The 21,495-nt window shown below is 42.3% G+C and overlaps 1 protein-coding gene across 5 annotated transcripts in view; it reads right to left on the reverse strand.

Moving 5' to 3' along the window:
* Positions 1–6,509: 6,509 nt before the first annotated feature.
* SPTBN1 (spectrin beta, non-erythrocytic 1) overlaps positions 6,510–21,495 on the reverse strand; it is a 276,406-nt gene continuing 261,420 nt past the window's right edge. For all 5 annotated transcript variants that reach the window (XM_060754564.2, XM_067462900.1, XM_067462903.1 and 2 more), the window contains 4 exons: positions 12,862–13,100; positions 12,213–12,386; positions 9,049–9,091; positions 6,510–7,993 (listed from right to left, as the gene is read on the reverse strand). In XM_060754564.2, coding sequence (XP_060610547.1) covers positions 7,778–7,993; positions 9,049–9,091; positions 12,213–12,386; positions 12,862–13,100 — 672 coding nt within the window. In that variant the 3' untranslated portion in view covers positions 6,510–7,777. The remainder of the gene's footprint in view (positions 7,994–9,048; positions 9,092–12,212; positions 12,387–12,861; positions 13,101–21,495) is intronic.

Consider the following 21,495-nt stretch of genomic DNA (forward strand, 5'->3'; position numbering starts at 1 on the left):
AAAAGAGAAAGGGAGGAAGAGAAGGTAGGATAAAAAGGCCTGGAAGCCCAGGCTTATGGGAAATACTTGCTACTATTGACAATTGCTATGAAACCTATGAGGAGTGGCTCAAGGAGCTGGGGATGTTTTGCTTGGAGAAGGTTGAGAGGAGAGATGACAGCCTTATATAAATATGGGAAAGGGTTGAAATAAGGAAGAGGGAGCAGCCTTGTTTTCTACTGCCTTGGAAACTAGGACTCAATGGAGCAATGGGAAACAGAGATATTCCACTTAAATATTAGGAAGGCCATCATGTTTGACAGAAGGAGAGGCTGCCTGGAGGCCTGGAAGACTCCCCTTCCCTGGAGGCTTTTTAAAGCAGAGGCTGGATGGCCATCTGTGGGGAGTGCTTTGATTATGTGTCCCTGTATATTAGAAAGGGGGAGGCAAAGATGGAGAGGCTTCCCAAGGCCTTTCCTCAGCAGGCCTGGCAAGAAGCCAGCGCTTGCGTCACCGCCTCAGTGAATCCCTATGGAAACCCAGCGAGGCCCCGCCCCCTCCTCGGTTTTTGGACGCGCGGAGCCTCGCGGGAGTTGTAGTTCAAATTGCCCTCGGCCCCTTTGGGAAACAATAGCGGCGGGACTCCAACTCCCACGATGCACCGCGCCTCATTGGGCTCCCCGGCTCCCCCTCCCTTCGCGTTTTACTCATTTCAGCTGCTTGTTTGCTTTTTGTGAAATGAAAGCAGTTTGACACCACTTTGAACCGCCATAGCTCAATGCTAGGGAACTCTGGGGGTTGCCCCACCAAACTACAAATCCCAGGAGTGTATAGCATTGAGCCAAGGCAGTTCAAAGTGGTTTCAAACTGCTTTAATTCTACAATGTAGCTCAGGCAAGTGGGAACACCCTCTGGGTGTTTTGGACTTCAACTCCCACAATTCCTAACAGCCCTCTTTCTCTTTATTTTCTTTCTTCCCTCTCTCTACCCCTCTATTCTGCCTTGGTTAGGCCACACCTGGAATATTGTGTCCAATTCTGGGCACCATAATTAAAGGGAGATGTTGACAAGCTGGAATGTGTCCAGAGGAGGGCGACTAAAATGATCAAGGGTCTGGAGAACAAACCCTATGAGGAGCGGCTTAAGGAGCTGGGCAGAAGAGAAGGCTGAGAAGAGACATGATGTCCATGCATAAAATCTTGCAAATTTCTTGGGAAGACAAACGGACAAATGTCAGCGTGCTGGAAGAATAATGGAATCAAAGAGTTGGAAGAGACCTCATGGGCCATCCAGTCCAACCCCCTGCCAAGAAGCAGGAATATTACGTTCAAATCACCCCTGACAGATGGACATCCAGGCTCTGTTTAAAAGCTTCCAAAGAAGGAGCCTCCACCACACTCCAGGGCAGAGAGTTCCACTGCTGAACGGCTCTCACAGTCAGGAAGTTCTTCCTCGTGTTCAGATGGAATCTCCTCTCTTGTAGTTTGAAGCCATTGTTTCGCATCCTAGTCTCCAGGGAAGCAGAAAACAAGCTTGCTCCCTCCTCCCTATCACTTCCTCTCACATATTTATACATGGCTATCATATCTCCTCTCAGGCTTCTCTTCTTCAAGCTAAACATGCCCAACTCCTTAAGCCAAAGTTTGCTCATGCCTGCTATAGGAAGAAAATGGTAAAACTACCTCTGGATATCCCTTAGAATCATAGAATCATAGAATCAAAGAGTTGGAAGAGACCTCATGGGCCATCCAGTCCAACCCCCTGCCAAGAAGCAGGAATATTGCATTCAAATCACCCCTGACAGATGGCCATCCAGCCTCTGCTTAAAAGCTTCCAAAGAAGGAGCCTCCACCACACTCCAGGGCAGAGAGTTCCACTGCTGAACGGCTCTCACAGTCAGGAAGTTCTTCCTAATGTTCAGATGGAATCTCCTCTCTTGTAGTTTGAAGCCATTGTTCCGCGTCCTAGTCTCCAAGGAAGCAGAAAACAAGCTTGCTCCCTCCTCCCTGTGGCTTCCTCTCACATATTTATACATGGCTATCATATATCCTCTCAGCCTTCTCTTCTTCAGGCTAAACATGCCCAGTTCCCTAAGCCGCTCCTCATAGGGCTTGTTCTCCAGACCCTTGATCATTTTAGTCGCCCTCCTCTGGACATATTCCAGCAAAGAAGCAAAGACCACCAGCATTGAAGCGATGGTCCTCCACCATCAACTCTTCTGGACCGGCTACGTTGTCCGGATGCCCGACCACTGTCTCCCAAAGCAGTTGCTCTACTCCAAACTCAAAAATGGAAAATGGAATGTTGGAGGACAAGAAAATAGATTTAAAGATGGGCTCAAAGCCAACCTTAAAAACTGGCATAGACACTGAGAACTGGGAAGCCCTGGCCCTTGAGCACTCCAGCTGGAGATCAGCTGTGACTAGTAGTGCTGCAGAATTTGAAGAGGCATGAATGGAAGGTGAAAGAGAAACGTGTCAAGAGGAAGGTGCGTCAAGCCAACCCTGACCAAGACTGCCCTCACTGCAGGAGATGATGCAGGTCAAGAATAGGGCTCCACAGTCACCTACGGACCCACCAGAACACTGATCTTGGAAGACTACCCTACTCAGACATCGAGGGATCATCTAAGCTCCAGCTCCCTGTGCGCTGACATGAGGGAAGCCTCCCACAAGGATGTTTTTTTTCATGCTAGGAGTGACTTGAGAAGCTGCAAGTCACTTCTGGTGTGAGAAGAGCAAACCACAGAATGGTAAAACATCAAAAACATCTGGGCCTCCCCTGGGCAACATCCTTGCAGATGGCCAATTCTCTCACACCAGAAGCAACTTGCAGTTTGTCAAGTTGCTCCTGACAAGAAAAAAAATGGAAATGATGCCATTAGATTAATTTGGCTTTCTTCTACACAGGTTTATTTCATAGAATCATAGAATCAAAGAGTTAGAAGAGACCTCATGGGCCATCCAGTCCAACCCCCTGCCAAGAAGCAGGAATATTGCATTCAAATCACTCCTGACAGATGGCCATCCAGCCTCTGTTTAAAAGCGGTAGCCTTCCAATTAAGACACATGCCGTGTCAATTTCTTTTCAGTACATTATGTGATACACACACACACTAATTTGAGAGAACAGTTTTTTAGGAATTTATAGGACTTCTAACATGCTGAATGGCCAATGTCTGCTGGAAACTGACCACAGAATCAAATTGGAGACTTATAAATTCTTAGGGAGAGGTTCTGTCTAGAAAGTTGACTTTTGAAGGAACCAGAGAGAACATTTAAAATCAAGTCCACCAAAGTCAAAATTTCAAATGAGCAAATGTAGTTTGATTTACTTTTCTAATGCACAAGAAGGTATAACGATGAGATGTTAATGAGATGTTTTATTGATTTATATTGACTGTTTATGCTGCTGCTGTTTTTAATTGTTTTTAACTCTCTTATGATGTTTTTGAGCATTGAATTTTGCTATTGTTAACTGCTCTGAGTTGCCCCAGGGATGAGAAGAGCGGTATACAAATATAGTAAATAAAGAAATGACAAGTAATTTGTCTTGTAACTCAATGCATTAAACTTACCTGTTATAAAAACAGCGCTGTTGGCTCTCTGTAGAAAAGCTCTGCAGAAGCTAGTTCCCTCCAAACGTGCCAAACTAATCTTCTTGATGCAAGGCTACTGGAGAAGATAGAAATTATAGTCCCAACACAGCCAAAAACATGCCAGGTTGCAGAACAACTACTAGTAAAATATAGAATTAAGTTGTTGGAAGAGTTGTCCTCACCCTTGATACAGGTTTCACAGCACTGATCGGCTGGGATAAGCTCACAGTTGAATTCTCTCCCTTGTTCACAGTTGCCATGGTTGAGCTTTTCATAAACAACCACAGTGTCTTTCAGAGCCAAAGAAGCATTACCCTTCAAGCCCTTAGTAACATGCCATCATTGAATGAAGCAATGCAGATGACAAAACATGTTGCTATTTATTTAAAATAAATACTATTTACTAAGTGCCTATTGGAAAGAATGTGAAAGCAATTACCCATTGAAGTAGATTAGTGGCACCTGAAAGCTTACAATCTGACCATAAGAAATTGGTAAATCCAATGAATGATGAGTGGTAGCAGAGGATGAATGAGACACACGATCTTTTTGTCATGGCCCGAAAGAGAAAAAAAGGCACATGTGTAAAGGACAATGCAGTGCTCAGTTTATGCTGTCTACGCAGCCATTTAGTATTTATCAACCCATAGGAAGGAGCCCGCGATGGATGATGTAAAGGGTTAAACCCTTGTGCCAGCAGGTCGGAGATTCAAATCCAGAGACAGCGCAGATGAGCTCCCTCTGGCAGCTCCAGCTCCCTGTGCAGGGACATGAGAGAAGCCTCCCACAAGCATGGTAAAACATCTAAACATCTGAGCGTTCTCTAGGCCAGTGCTCCTCAACTTGGGGTCCCCAGATGTTTTTGGTCTACAACTCCCAGAAATCCCAGCCAGTTTACCAGATGTTAGATTTTCTGGGAGTTGAAGGCCAAAAACATATGGGGACCCCAGGTTGAGAACCACTGCTCTAGGCAATGTCCTTGCAGATGGCCAATTCTCCCACATCAGAATTGACTTGCAGCTTTTCAAGTAGTCCCTGACACAAAAAAACCCTCAAAACCATAGGAAAATGAATCTGCTCCTAATTTCACATTGGGAGGTAGCTCTTTATGATTTTAGAACAGTGGTTCCCAACCTTTTTTTTTTTTTTGACCAGGGACCACTCTCCAACATTAGTATCAACAGGGTTACGAGTCCGTTTTTAGTCAACTTTAGATTTGGTTTGGTTATTTTGGGTGCCAATTCAGAAAATTGCATTTGGATAGACCACATCAGCTCTAGTTTCTGATACAGGATATATGGTATCCAGTAATCACCACCTGCTCGCCGACAGAAAACCATATTTAATAATATAGAGCTGATGTGGTAGTAGTAATCTTTTGTGGGTAGTCAGCCTCTCCCCTTTTGACATCCCCCTTGCCTCAGCACTATAAGAGGGTTTTGCGAGACCAATCACTTTTGTTGTGGTGTGGTTTTGAGGAAACAGTGTAGTAATGGTGAGGCCGCGGACCATATTTTCGTTCTTGCGAATCACTGGTGGTCCATAGACCACAGGTTGGGAACCACTGTTTTGGAAAGACACCTGGGACATTTTAATATAGAGAGGAGATTAAGACTGCAATGCTCTGCCACCTAGACTCTCAATATCTAAATCTAAATTATTTCTACAAGTTAGAAGTATAGTAGGCATTGGTAAAAGGGCGCACATTCCAAAAGATGTCATAATTAAAAGACTGCAAATCTGGTTTGCACTAGGCCAAAGTTCCCTTTTAACGATGCCATACGGAAGATGGGGCAAGCTTGTTTTATGCTACTCCAGAGACTAGGACTAAAAGCAATGGAGTCAAACTATAGAAGAGATTCCATCCAAATATTAGGAAGAACTTCCTGATAATAGGAGTTGCTTGAACACTGGAGTATGCTGCCTGGGAGTATGGTGGAGTCTTATTTTCTGGAGGGTTTTCAACAGAGATTGGATGGGCATTTTTTGAGAGGGCTTTGATTGTGAGAATTGGTTGGATTGAATGGCCTTTGGGGTCTCTTCTGTTGGAGCATGTAAAATCAGTTGGTGAGTGTGTTAACTGAAAAAAGCAAAGCGTGAAGTAGGTTGGTTGGGCCATGCCCAGAAATTAGCTGAGCCTGGGAGTTTTGGCAACAGTTACATGTTTAAATTTTTTTTGCAGGAGCTTACCAAGATAGGTTTGTATTTTTTTGCTTATTTGTGCTAGAAGAAGAGTAATCAAATGGACACCTAAGGACCATCTGAATTTCTCTCAAAGGACATTGTGTGAGTCAATGCAACTACCGTATTTTCTGGCATATAAGACTTTTTAACCCAAGAAAATCTTCTCAAAAGTCAGGGGTCGTCTTATACGTGGGAGTTGTCCTGATCATCTGTGTGGCATGTCTTTTCTTTAATAAGACAGTGTGTGGATTGGTAAAGATGTGATTTTAATTCCGTCACATCTTCCAACTCTATTATTCTTTGAAGAGCCCAGACATTCAGTTGGGAAGAGCAAAACAGGCAGACAACTTCCCCAACAACTTTCATCCATGTTGATATTTGATTATAAAGGTAATGACTTCCTGCAGAGCCAATCTCAAGAAATGGGGCTACAAAGTGGAATCCACAACATGCGAGTGTGGAGAAGAGCAAACCACTGACCACCTGCTGCAATGCAACCTGAGCCCCGCCACATGCACAATGGAGGACCTCCTTGAGGCAACACCAGAGGCACTCCAAGTGGCCAGATACTGGTCAAAGGGCATTTAATCAACTACCAAGCTTGCAAACTTTGCGTTTTGTCTGTTTGTTAATTTTTTTAAAAAAATGTAATACAATTGTCTGGTTGATACTGACATGATAAATAAATAAATATGACTTCCTGATGCCAATGGAATAAAAAGGAAGAAGGAATCAGAATATTTCACAGTTAGTTTTAAAAGCATTTAATGACATAGCATATATTTAACAGATAGGGTAAAAGTCTAGAGGTACAGTTCCATACAACCGAAAGCCAGTTTCCAGTACTACCCTGACTACAGGCCCAGTCATCGAGAAGTCATTCCTATTAAATGTAATTTTTTTGATTGTGCAGTAAGATGAAAATTGTTCATTACAATAGTTACAGTGACAGAGAAATGCACACTATGTATCAAAGAGCAAAGGTAATGTCGCAAAATTATAACACAGTGCAGCAGCTGACAAGCAAGTTAACCATTGGAGTAACATTACTTTTTTCCCAGTAAATGCTTCAGTTCCACTTTTACACTTAATCAATGAATTTTAAAGGGTTTTTTTTATTATACATCTAGTCTTCTTATACTTTTTACTAGAATTATCTGAAACAATATAATGTATTTCAGCAAAAAAAAAAAAATCAAAATTACAGATTTATTCAAAACCGTTATCAGTATGCTAAAGTCCTTCTTGTCCGTAACCAACATTCTTAACTGTCATTGCCGGATGCTGGAAGAGGGTCGAAGTGTCACGGTCATGTTAATAGTAAGAATAGCAATATTAATAATAGTCATAATAATCCAGTGCCTGGATACAAATGGTTTTGGTCTGTAAGTTAATGTCGAGCTGCACTCTATTACAGTAAAGAGAATACACTACCATTTCGTTACAGGCTAAAGGCTCGCAGTGGGGAGAATCGAGTAGTCAAGACTCAGCGCAACCAACTTGGGGAAATGGGCTCAAAGGGTGTAAATCTGTCTCTGGTGGGCACGTGAAGTTTGTAATTGCTGCTGCCTTGGCATACCAGTAATACCAACTGGGGAGGGATGGGGGGGAGGGCAGAGGAAGGATTGTTTTCCAAGAGAGCCTCAAAAAATTGAGGAACGGTTTAAATAGTAAGATCTAATCTACATTAACTTCATCTTTTTAAAAAGGAAACAAGAGAGAAAAAAAGAGGAAAAAAAAAGAATAAGAAAAAAAAAAGAAAAACCTGGCGTTCCCTCTCACTCCGAAGTTGCCCAATGCACCTCAGACATTTGGAAGTTTGGAATCGTTTTTGTGTGTATTTCTTTTTTTAAAAAGGCTCTATAAATAAAAAAAAGAAAGAAGAAGAAGAACTTAAATCACACTGAGGAACATTAGGCACGGAGAGTAATGTATTGGTTCTGAGCTTGCATGCTGGAATTCCACTGGAAAACGGTCGGAGAAGTGCAGCGTGTACAGATCGAAGCAGGGAGGAGTTCACTTCTTCTTCCCAAAAAGGCTGAACCGCTTCTCTTTGTCTTTCTCCTTCTCTTTCTCCCGCTTGCCGGGACTGGACTCGCTGGTTATTGTCACGCTGGCAGGCAGGGTCTGGGCACGGCTGGTGGCCGGGGTGCTCTGTGTGCTTGTGGACAGCTCGGCCTTGTCCGAGGAGATGGCCGAAGTGATGGCCTGGATCCACGTGTTCATTTCCTCCTGGAAACACAAAAATGCAGCAGGGTCAAGGGATTTCTTGTTCTATTATTATTGGGTTGTTGTAGGTATTCCGGGCAGTATGGCCATGTTCTAGAAGCATTCTCTCCTGACGTTTTGCCTACATCTATGGCAGGCATCCTCAGAGGTTGTGTGGTCTCACTACCTCAACTACCTCTGAGGATGCCTGCCATAGATACAGATGAAACGTCAGGAGAGAATGCTTCTAGAACATGGCCATACTGCCTGAAAAACCTACAACAACCCAGTGATTCCAGCCATGAAAGCCTTTGACAATCTAATATTATTATTTATTATTAGTAGTATTTATATACTGCCCTTCTCAACTGCAAAGGGGACTCAGGACGGTTCAGTGGTGGCAACAATTCAATGCCATTGATAAAAAAATATATAAAACATCAAAATAGACCCTACTCTGATAAAACATTAAACATTATTAAACACATGGAATCATAGCATCAAAGAGTTGGAAGAGACCTCATGGGCCATCCAGTCCAACCCCCTGCCAAGAAGCAGGAATATTGTATTCAAATCACCCCTAACAGATGGCCATCCAGCCTCTGTTTAAAAGCTTCCAAAGAAGGAGCCTCCACCACAGAAGGAGCCTCCACATAACATAAACAATGTCACATATCACACAAAGACATAGCCGTTGTCAGTAAACACTCCTGGATCATTGCACTTTCAACTTTATAACTTTAAATATTCCTATGATGGGCCGAACGCTGATCTCAGGAGGGAGCTCCACAGCCGTGGGGTCCCCACTGAGAAGGCATATCAATATACCAGACTAACATGGCTATACCTTTGTATTAAAGACTGTCGTAGCTATTTTGTTTTGGACCCCAAGTGGGAGAAAAGTGGAATATTAATTTAGTTCATTAAATGCATGTACAGAGGACACAGGCCTTTGCCAAAATGGAAAATGTTAAAAATTGATTCCTTAACACAAAATAAAAATTTGACACATCATAGTAACAACAGGAAACTGGGGACATTACGGAGCAATTAAAAGAATAGAAGGAACAAAGACTTACATCGTCTTTGGCTTGGAAGAGGTACTCATTGCCATCAGTTAACCTGTAAATAAGAAAGAGAAATCAGCAACACCATCGAAAACAAGTGCTCCTTTTGTGTCCCAGAAACAGGAAACAGAACTTGCAGTTCTTGTTTTTGTGCTAATCCCATACATTCCAGGCCCACTGTTGCAATACTCCATCATCAATTTCAAAGGTATGTCATGTACCTCAGCTCATAGTAGTGTGCTATACCTAGAGGATATGAAAAAACACCTCAAAGTTAATGAGATTGTGGACAAGACCAGTGCATTGGTTTTGAGTCCTCACAAAAGATCTCATTCTCTTCTGGATTCTTCTGTGCTACCCATAATACCGACATGTTATTTGTAGTGCTTTAGCCCCCAGTGATGCAATGTGTGCCGGCAGGACTGCTGACCGATAGGTCAGTGGTTCGAATCCAAGGAAAGCGGGTTGAGTTCCCTCTGTCAGCTCCAGCTCCCTATGCAAGGACATGAGAGAAGCCTTCCACAAGGATGGTAAAACATCAAACATCCAGGTGTATCCTGGGCAATGTCTTTGCAGACGGCCAATTCTCTCACACTAGAAGCAACTTGCAATTTCTCAAGTCACTCCTGAGAAGAAGAAAAAAATGTTGTGCTGATCCTCATTGAAAACATAGGTGTAAACTGATTCAAGGAGATAAATGGTTGGCCCTCCACCTCTATGAATTTTAACTTTTGCAGATTTGTTACTTATGGATCTGATTAAAATGGTCTCTCTAAAAATCTCTACTGGCAGATGGCCACAGGAATTCATAGAAGGGTGTTCTCTAAGGTTAAACAAAAGGCTTTTTTTAATTCACAGTTTCCCCATTTTCACACACATCCTGTACCCACAAATCCCAGCAATTATGGAAGGCTGATTGTAATAGAAATCAATATTACTCCACCAATCAACTCCATCCATTGATTCATGGCTTGTGTGTGTTGTGATTCTGGGTTGGGACACACAAGGAACACAAGGTGGCACTGTGTGCCGAGTTTAGTTTTATTCCAATATCAGCTTTGATTTCTTTTTGACGCATTGGTGTCTAGACATTGTAGCCTCCAAATCTGACATGCAATGCCTACTGAAAACTCTGGCACTTCCTCCTGAATACTGATTACTAAAACCAGAATAATCCATCCAAATAACAGTTTTTGTTAAAATTGCAGATTCGGTGAGACAAAAGAAAACAATGCCAAGTTGCTCAATGTGTAGCTAATGTAGGCCAGAGGTGCAGGACAATGATTTAGCACAGGATTCACATGCATTAATTAATACTCTCTCTGACATCTTCTTAAAATATGGGATGTAGCTGTCAGAGGACATTGAATATTTCCACCAAGGTTCCAGTATGGTGTTGTTTTTAACTGCATAGTTTTAAAAAGACATGTTTATTCTGGCTTAGCTGTATTGTAAGTTGTATTGAGATGTCATCTTGCTCTGAAAATGGACTAAAGTCTGACTTGGCCATGGTAGTCCATGCTCTGGTTACATCCCGTATAGACTACTGAAACGCACTCTACGTGGGGTTGCCTTTGAAGACTGTTTGGTAGCTTCAAATGGTCCAATGGGCAGCAGCCAGATTGCTCACTGGAGTGGCATTCAGGGAGCATGCAACCCCTCTGTTACACCAACTCCACTGGCTGCCAGTTTGCTATCAGACACAATTCAAAGTGCTGGCTTTAGCCTATAAAGCTCTAAACAGTTCCGGCCCAGCTTACCTGTCCAAACATATATCTCCCTATGAACCATCTACAAGTTTACGATCGATTCGGGAGGCCCTGCTCTCAGTCCCGCCTTCTTCACAGGCATGACTGGCGGGGACGAGAGACAGGGCCTTTTCAGTGGTGGCCCCTTGGTTGTGGAACACCCTCCCCAGGGATATTAGATTAAACCCCTCCCTCTTGACCTTCTGGAAAAAAGTGAAAACGTGGCTATTTCAACAAGTCCTTGGAATCTAATGCAACAGTCAAACACGGTATTAGACGAAAGTGAACATTGGAACGGCTCAGATGATGATTTATGGACAATGAGACTAACAATGAAGGCATTGGTTTTATGTGTTTTATTGAATTTGTTTTAAATTCTGTTAATTGTGTATTGTTAGGCATCAAATTGCTGCCTGGTTGTAAGTCACCTTGAGTCACCTTCGGGTTCGAGAAAGGTGGGATAGAAGTACAGTAAAATAAATAAATAAAGGTGCTTAGGCTCCAGTTTTGGAGTAGTAAAGAGTGGGACACTGAGGGACATTAGACTCTGCTGCAAGAACTTGTTCTCAGGGAGCAATCATGGCTGGTTTTTTAAAATAAATGTTCCACCTTTGTTGAAGGCCTTTCAACAGAGGCAACACAACCATAGTTTGGGAGAATGGACATGAAATCTACAAAGACACCAGAAACCCTAGGCTTCTGTGGAAGACACAGTTTACATCTATGAATTACATTGTTTACACCTGTGAATTGTAAAGTTTTCTTCTCCTAACTCAGTGGTTCTCAACCTGTGGGTCCCCTGATGTTTTGACCTTCAACTCCCAGAGCTGGTAAACTGGCTGGGATTTCTGGGAGTTGTAGGCCAAAACATCTGGGGACCCACAGGTTGAGAACCACTGTCCTAACCCGAATGGTTGAAGGAAAGAGGCACTTCTTCTTGGCACAAGACTATGTCAGACTCAGGAGAAGATCTCCTGCCATTAACCATGTAGCGAGATAATCAAAACAAGAACCCAACATTGTGAAAAATGCCAATGAATTTGGAGGATAGGAGCCCCCAGTGGGTTAAATCCTTATGCCGGCACGACTGTTGACAGACAGGCTAGCAGTTCGAATCTGGGGAGAGTGGGTTGAGCTCCCTCTGTCAGCTCTAGCTCCCCATGTAGAGACATGAGAGAAGCCTCCCACAAGGATGATAAAACATCCCCTGCTTTTTGAAATGGAAGGATTTTTTGAGCAGATGAGGGATGCAAAAAAAGGAACAAGGCCCCGTAATCTCAATAATTGTCATTTTGCCCAGTGGAAATCCGGGTGTGTTCAGGCATGCTGCCTTCTCTGCTACAGACTTAACTTCTATTGCAAATGCTCTGGACTTTCGAGGCAAACCAATGGGTGTACCTTCTCCCATAGGAAGAAATGGGTTCTTACCTTAGCTTAAACACATGCTTTTTCTTTTTGTATTCCACTGCCACTTCACACACCGCTTCTTTCAGACTCACAGGGATCTCGCTGTGGTAAGGAATGCCCGAGGAAGCCGCTTTCGCATCTTTGTAAAAGCCCATCTCCTGGTTGTTGATAACGCAGTAGACATTATGCCAGGATCTTGTAAAGCAAAGGAAACAACAAGGAAAACATTAAGATCATCCCTCTATTTTTTTTTTAAATCTGCTTTGCATTACATAACAAATCATAATCTTTTTCTGAGAAATAAATTCAAACGTTGTATATATGGATGACACAGTTGGAGATATACTGGTTAATCCCAGCTAGAGTGATTCCAGAGCTTGGGAAATTTGCATTTCGAATTTAAGCTCCCAATCAACCCATTCCGTGGCTAGAAAAAGGAAGTTTTCCAAGCTTGGGTCAGCTCTTTATCACCTGGAGCAAACATTATTGGAATGATATAACCTGAATCAACGTATGATATGTACATGGGTTAACTTATTATTCTAGATAGGAGTGCATGGGGAGGGTCACTGTGTCTAGATTTATGTTTGGAGTCTTTTGCTTACGAGACAGAAGAGGATAAAAATCAAACCAATCAGGACATCATTTACTCAGAGTTCAAATACGATACCTGTTTGAGGCCTTTTTGTTGTGTGACTCCCACTCATGCTTACGGTGCAAGAAGCCCTCCATCTGAGCTGGAGGCGTCTCTTGCGTTTTGGCCGGGAGGGTGGCCGCGGTCTGAGCCTGGAGGCCAGCCTTGCCTTTGCGATCTGCTGTCGGTGAAGGAACGGGACTCGTCTCTTTGGAACTTGTCCGCTGGTCTGCTGCTCCGTTGACCATTTCACCGCCTTCTCTTGCTTCTCCCATCTAAGAAACAAGATTGGATCAAACATATAACGGTTGTCTGGCAACAAAGTCTCAAAAAGCATTTTCCCTTTTGAAATGTTTTCATTTTCAAAATGAAATGTTTTCATTTGCAAAATCACACACACTCTGTGTTCAAAAGCTCAGCTCGTCCAGTAAAACTATTCTCACGCCCCATTGGAGAAACAGAGGGCCAGAGGAATTAGAAAGTTATCACCAGATTAGTACCCAAATTGACAAAAGTGAAGCGGGAAGGAGGGGGTAATCCATCTGTGAGAGTTTTACCGTACTTGGCTCTGCTATCAAATCTGCAATATGTTTTGATCTCGCCAATGCAAACTGTACATGCAGTAAGGACTTTTCCATTCGTGGCTACAGGGAATGGTAGATCTTTCCCGTTCTGTATTTGATACAGAGGGACGCGTGGTCCCATTTTTCAATCTGCAAGCATTTTTAACAGCTCAAATACTGCAACAGTAAGAATCTCACTTTTGTAGTTTGGAAAGAAGAGAAAGGGTGGAAAAATCCATCAATCACTTTTCCTACATCTATAAAATTACTGCAACCAAATCTGTACGGTAATCCTAAAGATGCATTAAAGCAGCAAAAGATTACAATCCAATCAGCAGCATTCCCCATGATTTGGCACAGAACTCCTGATTAGCGTCTCCAAACAAAGGTTCCTTCCCCTCCGTGCCATTGACCACCTGCCCCATCCCCAAAGTGACATAATCAAAAGACAACATGCAGAAACCGGGGAGAGGAGAGCATGCATTTCATCACGGCCACCACCCTTGTTATAGGATTTGGATGTTTCAAAGGCAGGCAAGGCGGAAGGGGAAGAGGAAGGTGGAACAAGGTAGATCACAAGTCAAAAGGTTATATATAATTCATTTCAAAGTCTCTGTATTATTTGACTTTGGAATTGGGTGGATTGGATGGGAGGTTAAAGGAACTAGGAAGAACACTACAACCACTCAACGTCACACGTCTATTTACCCCCAAACAAAGACAGAACCAAGGCTTTGGCCATCGCTTGCTTTGCCGGTCCCGTTGCCCGTTGTACCGTAACTGAGTTGCCTAGTGGGGCCCAGCTCTGACTGGTCACCTTCTTGATGTCTTCAGCGGCCATTTCATTCCCCCAAATCATTTACAACCGGAATCCTGAAAGCTTTAAACTTTCACAACAAATGGCTTGGTCCCAGTTGGGAAATATAACGTTTACCAAGGATTGGGGGACTTTCGGTTCGGTGCCACAGAGAAGCCATTGGTAGCAGCCCACGAAGGGTTACACGACTGGAGTGTAGGGATGGGGATTAGCAAGTTACTAAAGCCTAGCGCTGCTCAGTGCCGGAGGAGTAGTAGATTACAAAACACTCTGTGCCATTTTTACATTGAGGACAGCAGGAATTTGGAATGGGTATCATTGTTAAAATACTTATTTTGCTTCTATGGCCAGGCTTAGGACAATTCAGAAGCGGGAGAAAAATGATGCAGGAAGCCATACATTTGCCAGTTTTATGAGAATGGCTGAATCTGATTATTACAGATGGTGGTTATTGCTCTTCTCACAAACTAGTGATGTTGGTCAAGCACTTGATGGCAAATGCGTTGCCACAGCTATACTTTTCATCTCTTCCTGTGAGAGGCTCACTTAGCCCCTTTCAATCCAGCCTCCAGAAGTAGTATTATTAAAACTGCATTTTAGATAAGTTGTTTACATCCTCTGACCAGGTTTTATATAGGATATTGCTATTTTACAGTACATTAGCACTTTTAAAAAGAGCTGCTTTAATGCCTAAACCACTTTATATACATATCTATACAAATAGAGTCATTTTATGGGTTGTTGTAGGTTTTTTCGGGCTATATGGCCATGTCCTAGAGGCATTCTCTCCTGATGTTTCGCCTGCATCTATGGCAAGCATCCTCAGAGGTATTGAGCCTCATTTTAATAAGGAGCCGCAGTGGTGCAATGTGTTAAACCCTTATGCTTGTTGAACTGCTGACCTGAAGGTCAGCAGTTCGAATCCACAAGATGGGATGAGCTCCTGTCTATCAACTCCAGCTTATCATACAGGAACATGAGAGAAGCCTTCCACAGGATGGTAACACATCCGGATGTCCCCTGGGCAGCATCCTTGCAAATGGCCAATTCTCTCATACCAGAAGTGACTTGCAGTCTCACAAGTCGCTTCTGACATGATAAAAAAACCTCTCATTTTAATACCAACATGTCCCTTGAAAAAAAAATACATTCAGAAATCTAATTTTTGCCACCAAGAAAGAAGAGTGCCAGTTCCATATGTGCATATAATTTATATCATTTGTCATAATTTAATCTGGCCCTAGAACTTGGTTACTTTATGAATCCTTTCTTGAATATTTAGTCTAATATTCAATAATTCTGCATAAGTTCAAAGATGCCAAAACACATCCTGGTTTGCTCAGCCAGGCAGCTTTAAGTTCCAGCCCTATCCATATTTATCAGTTCTAACCATGGACCATTAAAGAGAATTTGTATTTGTTATTTGAACTTTGGTTAAGTACATTTTGTGAGCTGCCTTGAGTCCCATCCCATGGGAAAGGTAGAGCATACATTAAAAGAAATTTTAAAAATGTAACTAGCCTGGAAGTAAACTCCACTGAATTCAGTGGGCTTACCTCCATGTAGATGTGTACAGTCAGTCCTCCATATTTGCTGCGGTTAGGGGCATGGGACCCCTGCGGAAGTGGAAAAACCACAAATATATATACATATAAACACTTTTTTAACCTTTGAGAACACCTTGGTGTGACTCTATGACCAACTTCTGGCAGAAACTGAGCACAGAGTCACATTGGAGGCCTAGAGATTTTTAAAAAGACCATATTAATAAAATTGACAAATAATCAAATCCACAAAAGCTAAATAACCCCCCCCCCCCACCACCAAATGTGGAGGACTGACTGTACAGGCCTAAATTATAAACCATATTGGAACCTACTATAGATGTCTGATATTTATCTTTCTCCTTGACCCATTAAACATACAAAAATGACACTTTTCATGGGAACTTTTAGTTCTCCATCTAGCACAGTGGTTCACAACCTGTGGGTCCCCAGATGTTTTGGCCTTCAATTCCCAGAAAGCCTTTGGGCTGAGAAAGGCAGTATATAAATACGGTAAATAAATAAATAAATAAATCCTAACAGCTGGTAAACTGGCGGGGATTTCTGGGAGTTGTAGGCCAAAACATGTGGAGACTTACAGGTGAGAAACACTGATCTAGTAGGTGCCAGTCATCAAATCCATTATTCACCTCCCCATGAAAAGGCTTATGATGCCAGCAAGACCTCTGAAAAGTTACTTTTGGGGCTACACTGTACATAGTTTTCCAGCTAGCATGACTACTGTGTGGTGCAAAACTCCCAAAAAGGAATGTTTCCAGTTTCTAACAAATCTGGTTTTGGCTAAGTAAAATAATGGGGTATTTCTTAACTAACACGTACTCTAATTTAGGAACTTATTTGGGAAAAGATTATGAGAATGGGATTCTTTGAAGGTTTTTTTAGGATCCTGATATATTGGGCAGTGGTTTCCATGTTTGACTTGCTATATGCTATTGGCCTGCAGTTGCCAGAAAACCTACTACTAACCATATTGGCTGTGTTTTTCTGGGAGTCAAATCCAATAACACTGCAGGGCCCTTTGTTGATGTACAGCTGGGTGGGAATGCAAAGGCAGAGATCAATGGGATTCCTCTCATTAAGCACCTATCAACTGCAACATAAGGGAACTGTGGATTTGTATGGCATTCTGAGAACTTTTAATATAGAGTAGAATATGCATAGTATGGGTAAAGGTTTCCCCTTGACATTAAGTCTAGTCATGTCCAACTCTGGAGGGTGGTGTTCATCTCTATTTCTAAGCCAAAGAGCCGGCGTTGTCCATAGATGCCTCCAAGGTCATGTGGCCAGAATGACTGCATGGAGTGCCGTTACCTTCCCGCCAGAGCGGTATCTGTTGATCTACTCACATTTGCATGATTTCGAACTGCTCGGTTTATAGCAATATAAGCAGATATAAATAGGTACCGCTTTGGTGGGGAGGTAATAAAAGGCACCCATGAGGACATGCTGACTGATTCAAATGGGAGAACATCTAAGGACAACAAAACTCCTCGGCATGGAAAATGGAGCGACAGCACACCCCACTCCCATATGGGGCCAGAGTTGAGCACAGCCTCCAGATGCCGGAGATGGAAAAAGATGGGAAAGCTTTACCTCTGTTTATGTACTGTGTGTCTTTGTTAATTGTATAACAATAATGAATGTTTGCCGTGTATGTGTACTGTAATCCACCCCAACTCCCCTGAGGGAGATAGGGAGAAATATAAATAAAATATATTATTATTTATTATTATTCAGGAAAAATGACGCTTGCTTTTGGATCCTAGGTTGCTTGTTCTGGCAAAGGGATGGGCAGGAAAGGAAGGAAATGTTGCTACTACAATTCAGAATTGCTGCAAACCTGGTTTTAAATTAACTACTCTGTTTATGTTGTCGAAGGCTTTCATGGCCGGAATCACTGGGTTCTTGTAGGTTTTTTTCAGGCTATATGGCCATGTTCTAGAGGCATTCTCTCCTGATGTTTCACCTGCATCTATGGCAAGCATCCTCAGAGGTTGTGAGGTCATATATCTACTCATATTACTGCTCTGTTACCATCTTCTTAAATATCTTGGTATTTTTAGGTGGGAATATTTGTGTGGCCTATTTTTTTACTTGACAGATGGAACACATCAAAACAAAACAGAAACAACAGAAAACATGTATGCAAACAATGCATGATGACATCAGGTGGGGAAAACAGAATAGAGCTAAATAAACCTTTAATGGAAAACATGCTTTGAGCATGCAGAGACAATGCCATGGGTGACAATGGTTAATAAAGACAACAAAACAAAAACCAAGGAACACAAGCATGTTATCAATACATAATTTTCAGCACTGGAAGGTTACTTGCAAATCAGTTTTAGTGGCTCACTTGTTCTTGAGGTATGTAAATCCTGACTGTAAGATGCAACGTGGGAGCAGCAGGGGAACAAGTAACTTGGAACACCTCCCCTCTGCTTTTCAAAGTGCATGAATAAATATTGCGGTTGCATGCCCTCAAGCTGATTTCCCGACTTATGGCGACCCTATCATGGGGTTTTCTTGGCAAGGTTTGTCCAGAGGGAGGTTGCCTTTGTCTCCCTCTGAGGTTGAGAAAATGTGACTTGCCTAAGGTCACCCAATAGGTTTTCATGGCTGAGCAAAGATTCAAACCCTGTTCTCCGGGATGCTAGTCCCATGCTCAGACCATTCCATCATACTGAGTCTCATGAATAAACAATATATTCAATTCACTTGAGTCTCTCAATCTTTACCCCCAAAATCAAAGCTACTCAAACATTGTTTTGTTAACTAGGTTGTTTTTGGGGGAGTGGGGTGAAAAATGTAGGTTTTTACAGAAAACCACATTGTCCCTCCATGTCTAGAATTCAGAATCAACCCATTTTACGCTGAATGTTGGCTCTACATAGCCAAAACTGGTATATAGAACGTCCTTTAGGCATTTGTGGCTGCAAAACAGAATAGCTTTGACCATTCATTCCCTTCTCTAAGGGTCAAAAAGGTTTCAATTTCTGTATTCTTTAATGCACTTTGAGGGGGGGGGGGGGGAGACCGAACACTGGTGTAATGGAAGCACCAAAACATATAAATACATTGAAAAAAAAGGAAAACTAAAAAGCAGTAAGGTGCTATATGCTGATATCCTGACAAGAGAGAAAGAAAAAACATAGAGAAAGATGCTCATGATAATGAAGAAAGATATGGTTGCATGAAAGTATACAATTCCTACATGTAGTGCATGAGGCTTGTAAACAATAAACGACAGAAACTAGTCCTTATTCATAGCGAAGGTTAGAACAGAAATACTTTTAAAATAACACAAATCATAATACATAGTGCAAAACAACAATTAAGCTAGGAGAAATCTCAGGAACCTCAATGTTTCTTAATACTCCATCTATATTCAACTATGGGAATCTCCTACTGGCTTTGCCTTGATCTCATAGTCCTCAATATGCATGATTACTATATAGTAGTAAACTCTTAGATATGTAATTGTTAACCATCTTTTTCATTATTCAAGCTCAAAGGCAATCAAATGGGATTTTAAAAAACAAATTGTCGCTATGTTAATATGATCTGCATATGTTACCAAGTGGATTGGACACTAGATTACAATGTGTTTTCAGTTTCATTTGGTGGTATCGCTTAATTGCCTCTGATATTAATCCAGCTACATTATTTTTAGATTTTCTTCACCACTAATTACAACACCAAGGCTCTGTATATGGAATTATGGAAAGAACAACACACTCTTGGAGAGAACTGCATTTCTTAAGATTCCCTGGAGAGTACAGATAAACAATGGGAATCATGTGACCCTCTAGATAAGTGATTCTCAATCTGTGGGTCCCCAGATGTTTTGGCCTTCAATTCCCAGATATCCAAACAGGTGGTAAACTGGTTGGGATTTCTGAGAGTTGTAGGCCAAAATACCTGGGGACCCACAGGTTGAGAACCACTGCTCTAGATGTTGTTGGACTGCAATTTTCATCATTCCTCATCATTGCCTATGTCAGCTAGGACAGCTGACATTTTGAGTCCAACAACATCTGGAAAGCCACCACCATTCCCATCTCATTAAGTCTAGTCAGATATTTCTTTACTGCAGGTTCTCAACCATTGGTCCTCCAGTTATTTTGGACTTCCCAAAAATCCCAGCTAGTTTACCAGCTGTTAGGAATTGTGGGAGCTGAAGTGCAAAACACTTGGAGGACCAAAGGTATGGGAACTATACTGAATATATCATTCTTGAAACCCACATCATGGCCTTCAGAAAGTGGCTACCTCACTGAACTGCTATAAGGGTAACATGAGATGATGTCAGCATTGATGTTGTGTGCCTTTGAGCCATCTGATTTCTGGAGACCTTAATAGGTTTTCTTGGCAAAGTTTGTTCAGGGAGAGGTTGCCATTGCTATCCTCTGAGGTTGAATGACTAGCCAGTGGATTTTCATGAACAAGCATGGATTCAACAGAGTTGGTCTCCAGAGTTGTAGTCCAACTCATGCTGCCCACTGTCAACTACTTTCCTAACCTGTGTCTCCTCCTCTGTGAAAGAAAGCTAGAAACAATGAAAAGATATTTTAGAACTCAACTATGAATTGCCCTTAATGGTATCAAGATTTTCAGTAAGGCTTACTCCTGTGGCCTGAAAGCCCTTGTGTGCAAAAACTATCTATCCGATTCCCTTTATAGCCAAATTTGGTCAAACATTCTGGTTGAATAAACCACCACATGTACTAACCGCATGTTGATGCTTGCAACTCATGGGAGCATGTAAACAATCCAGGAAGGAAGAGGTTGAAGGGCTTAATTTTAAAAATGCTCAGAGACTTTAAGAAGTCCTTGTGGAACTTCTTGAAGTCCTCATGTACAACAAGTTAAACATGAGCCAACATGGGCTAGCTGTGATGCGGCAGCTAAAAAAGCCAATGGGATTTTGGCCTGAATAAATAGGAGTCTAGTGTCTAGATCCAGGGAAGTCATTCTGCCTTGCTCAGACTACTCTGGAATACTGTGCCCAATTCTGGGCATCGCAACTGAAGGGAGATGTTGATAAGCTGGAATGTGTCCAGAGGAGGTCAACTAAAATGATCAAGGGTCTAGAGAACAAGCCTCTGAGGAGTGGCTTAAAGAGGTGGGCATGTTTAGCCTAAAGAAGAGAAGGCTGAGAGGAGACATGATGAGGGCCATGTATAAAGATGTGAGGAGAGGTCATAGGGAGGAGGGAGCAAGCTTGTTTTCTGCTGTCTTGGAGACCAGGACGCAGAACAATGGCTTCAAACTACAGGAAAGGACATTCCACCTGAACATGAGGAAGAACTGTGAGAGCTGTTCAGCAGTGGAACTCTGCTCCGGAGGCTCCTTCCTTGGAGGCTTTAAAACAGAGGCTGGATGGCCATCTGTCGGGGATGCTTTGAATGTGATTTTCCTGCTTCTTGGCAGGGGGTTGGACTTGATGGCCCGTGAGGTCTCTTCCATTTCTATGATCCTATGATTCTAAGTCAACTGGCTGATAGTTTACAAAGATTGGGATCTTTGGGTGTATTTACTCATACTTCCAGGTTTGTGAACTGTCTCAACCTTTCCTTTCTGTTTTATTTACCCCTCTCACAAAGGTAGACATGGATGACTAAAACATACCATAGCACAACTTGTTCACCAAACCAGAATTTTTGGCTGAAAGAGACATGTAAATGAAGTCTCTGGATGTCTAGCATCCTGCATCTGTATGGAT

Source organism: Anolis sagrei, chromosome 1 (assembly GCF_037176765.1).
Source record: "Anolis sagrei isolate rAnoSag1 chromosome 1, rAnoSag1.mat, whole genome shotgun sequence".
Lineage (NCBI taxonomy): Eukaryota > Metazoa > Chordata > Lepidosauria > Squamata > Dactyloidae > Anolis > Anolis sagrei.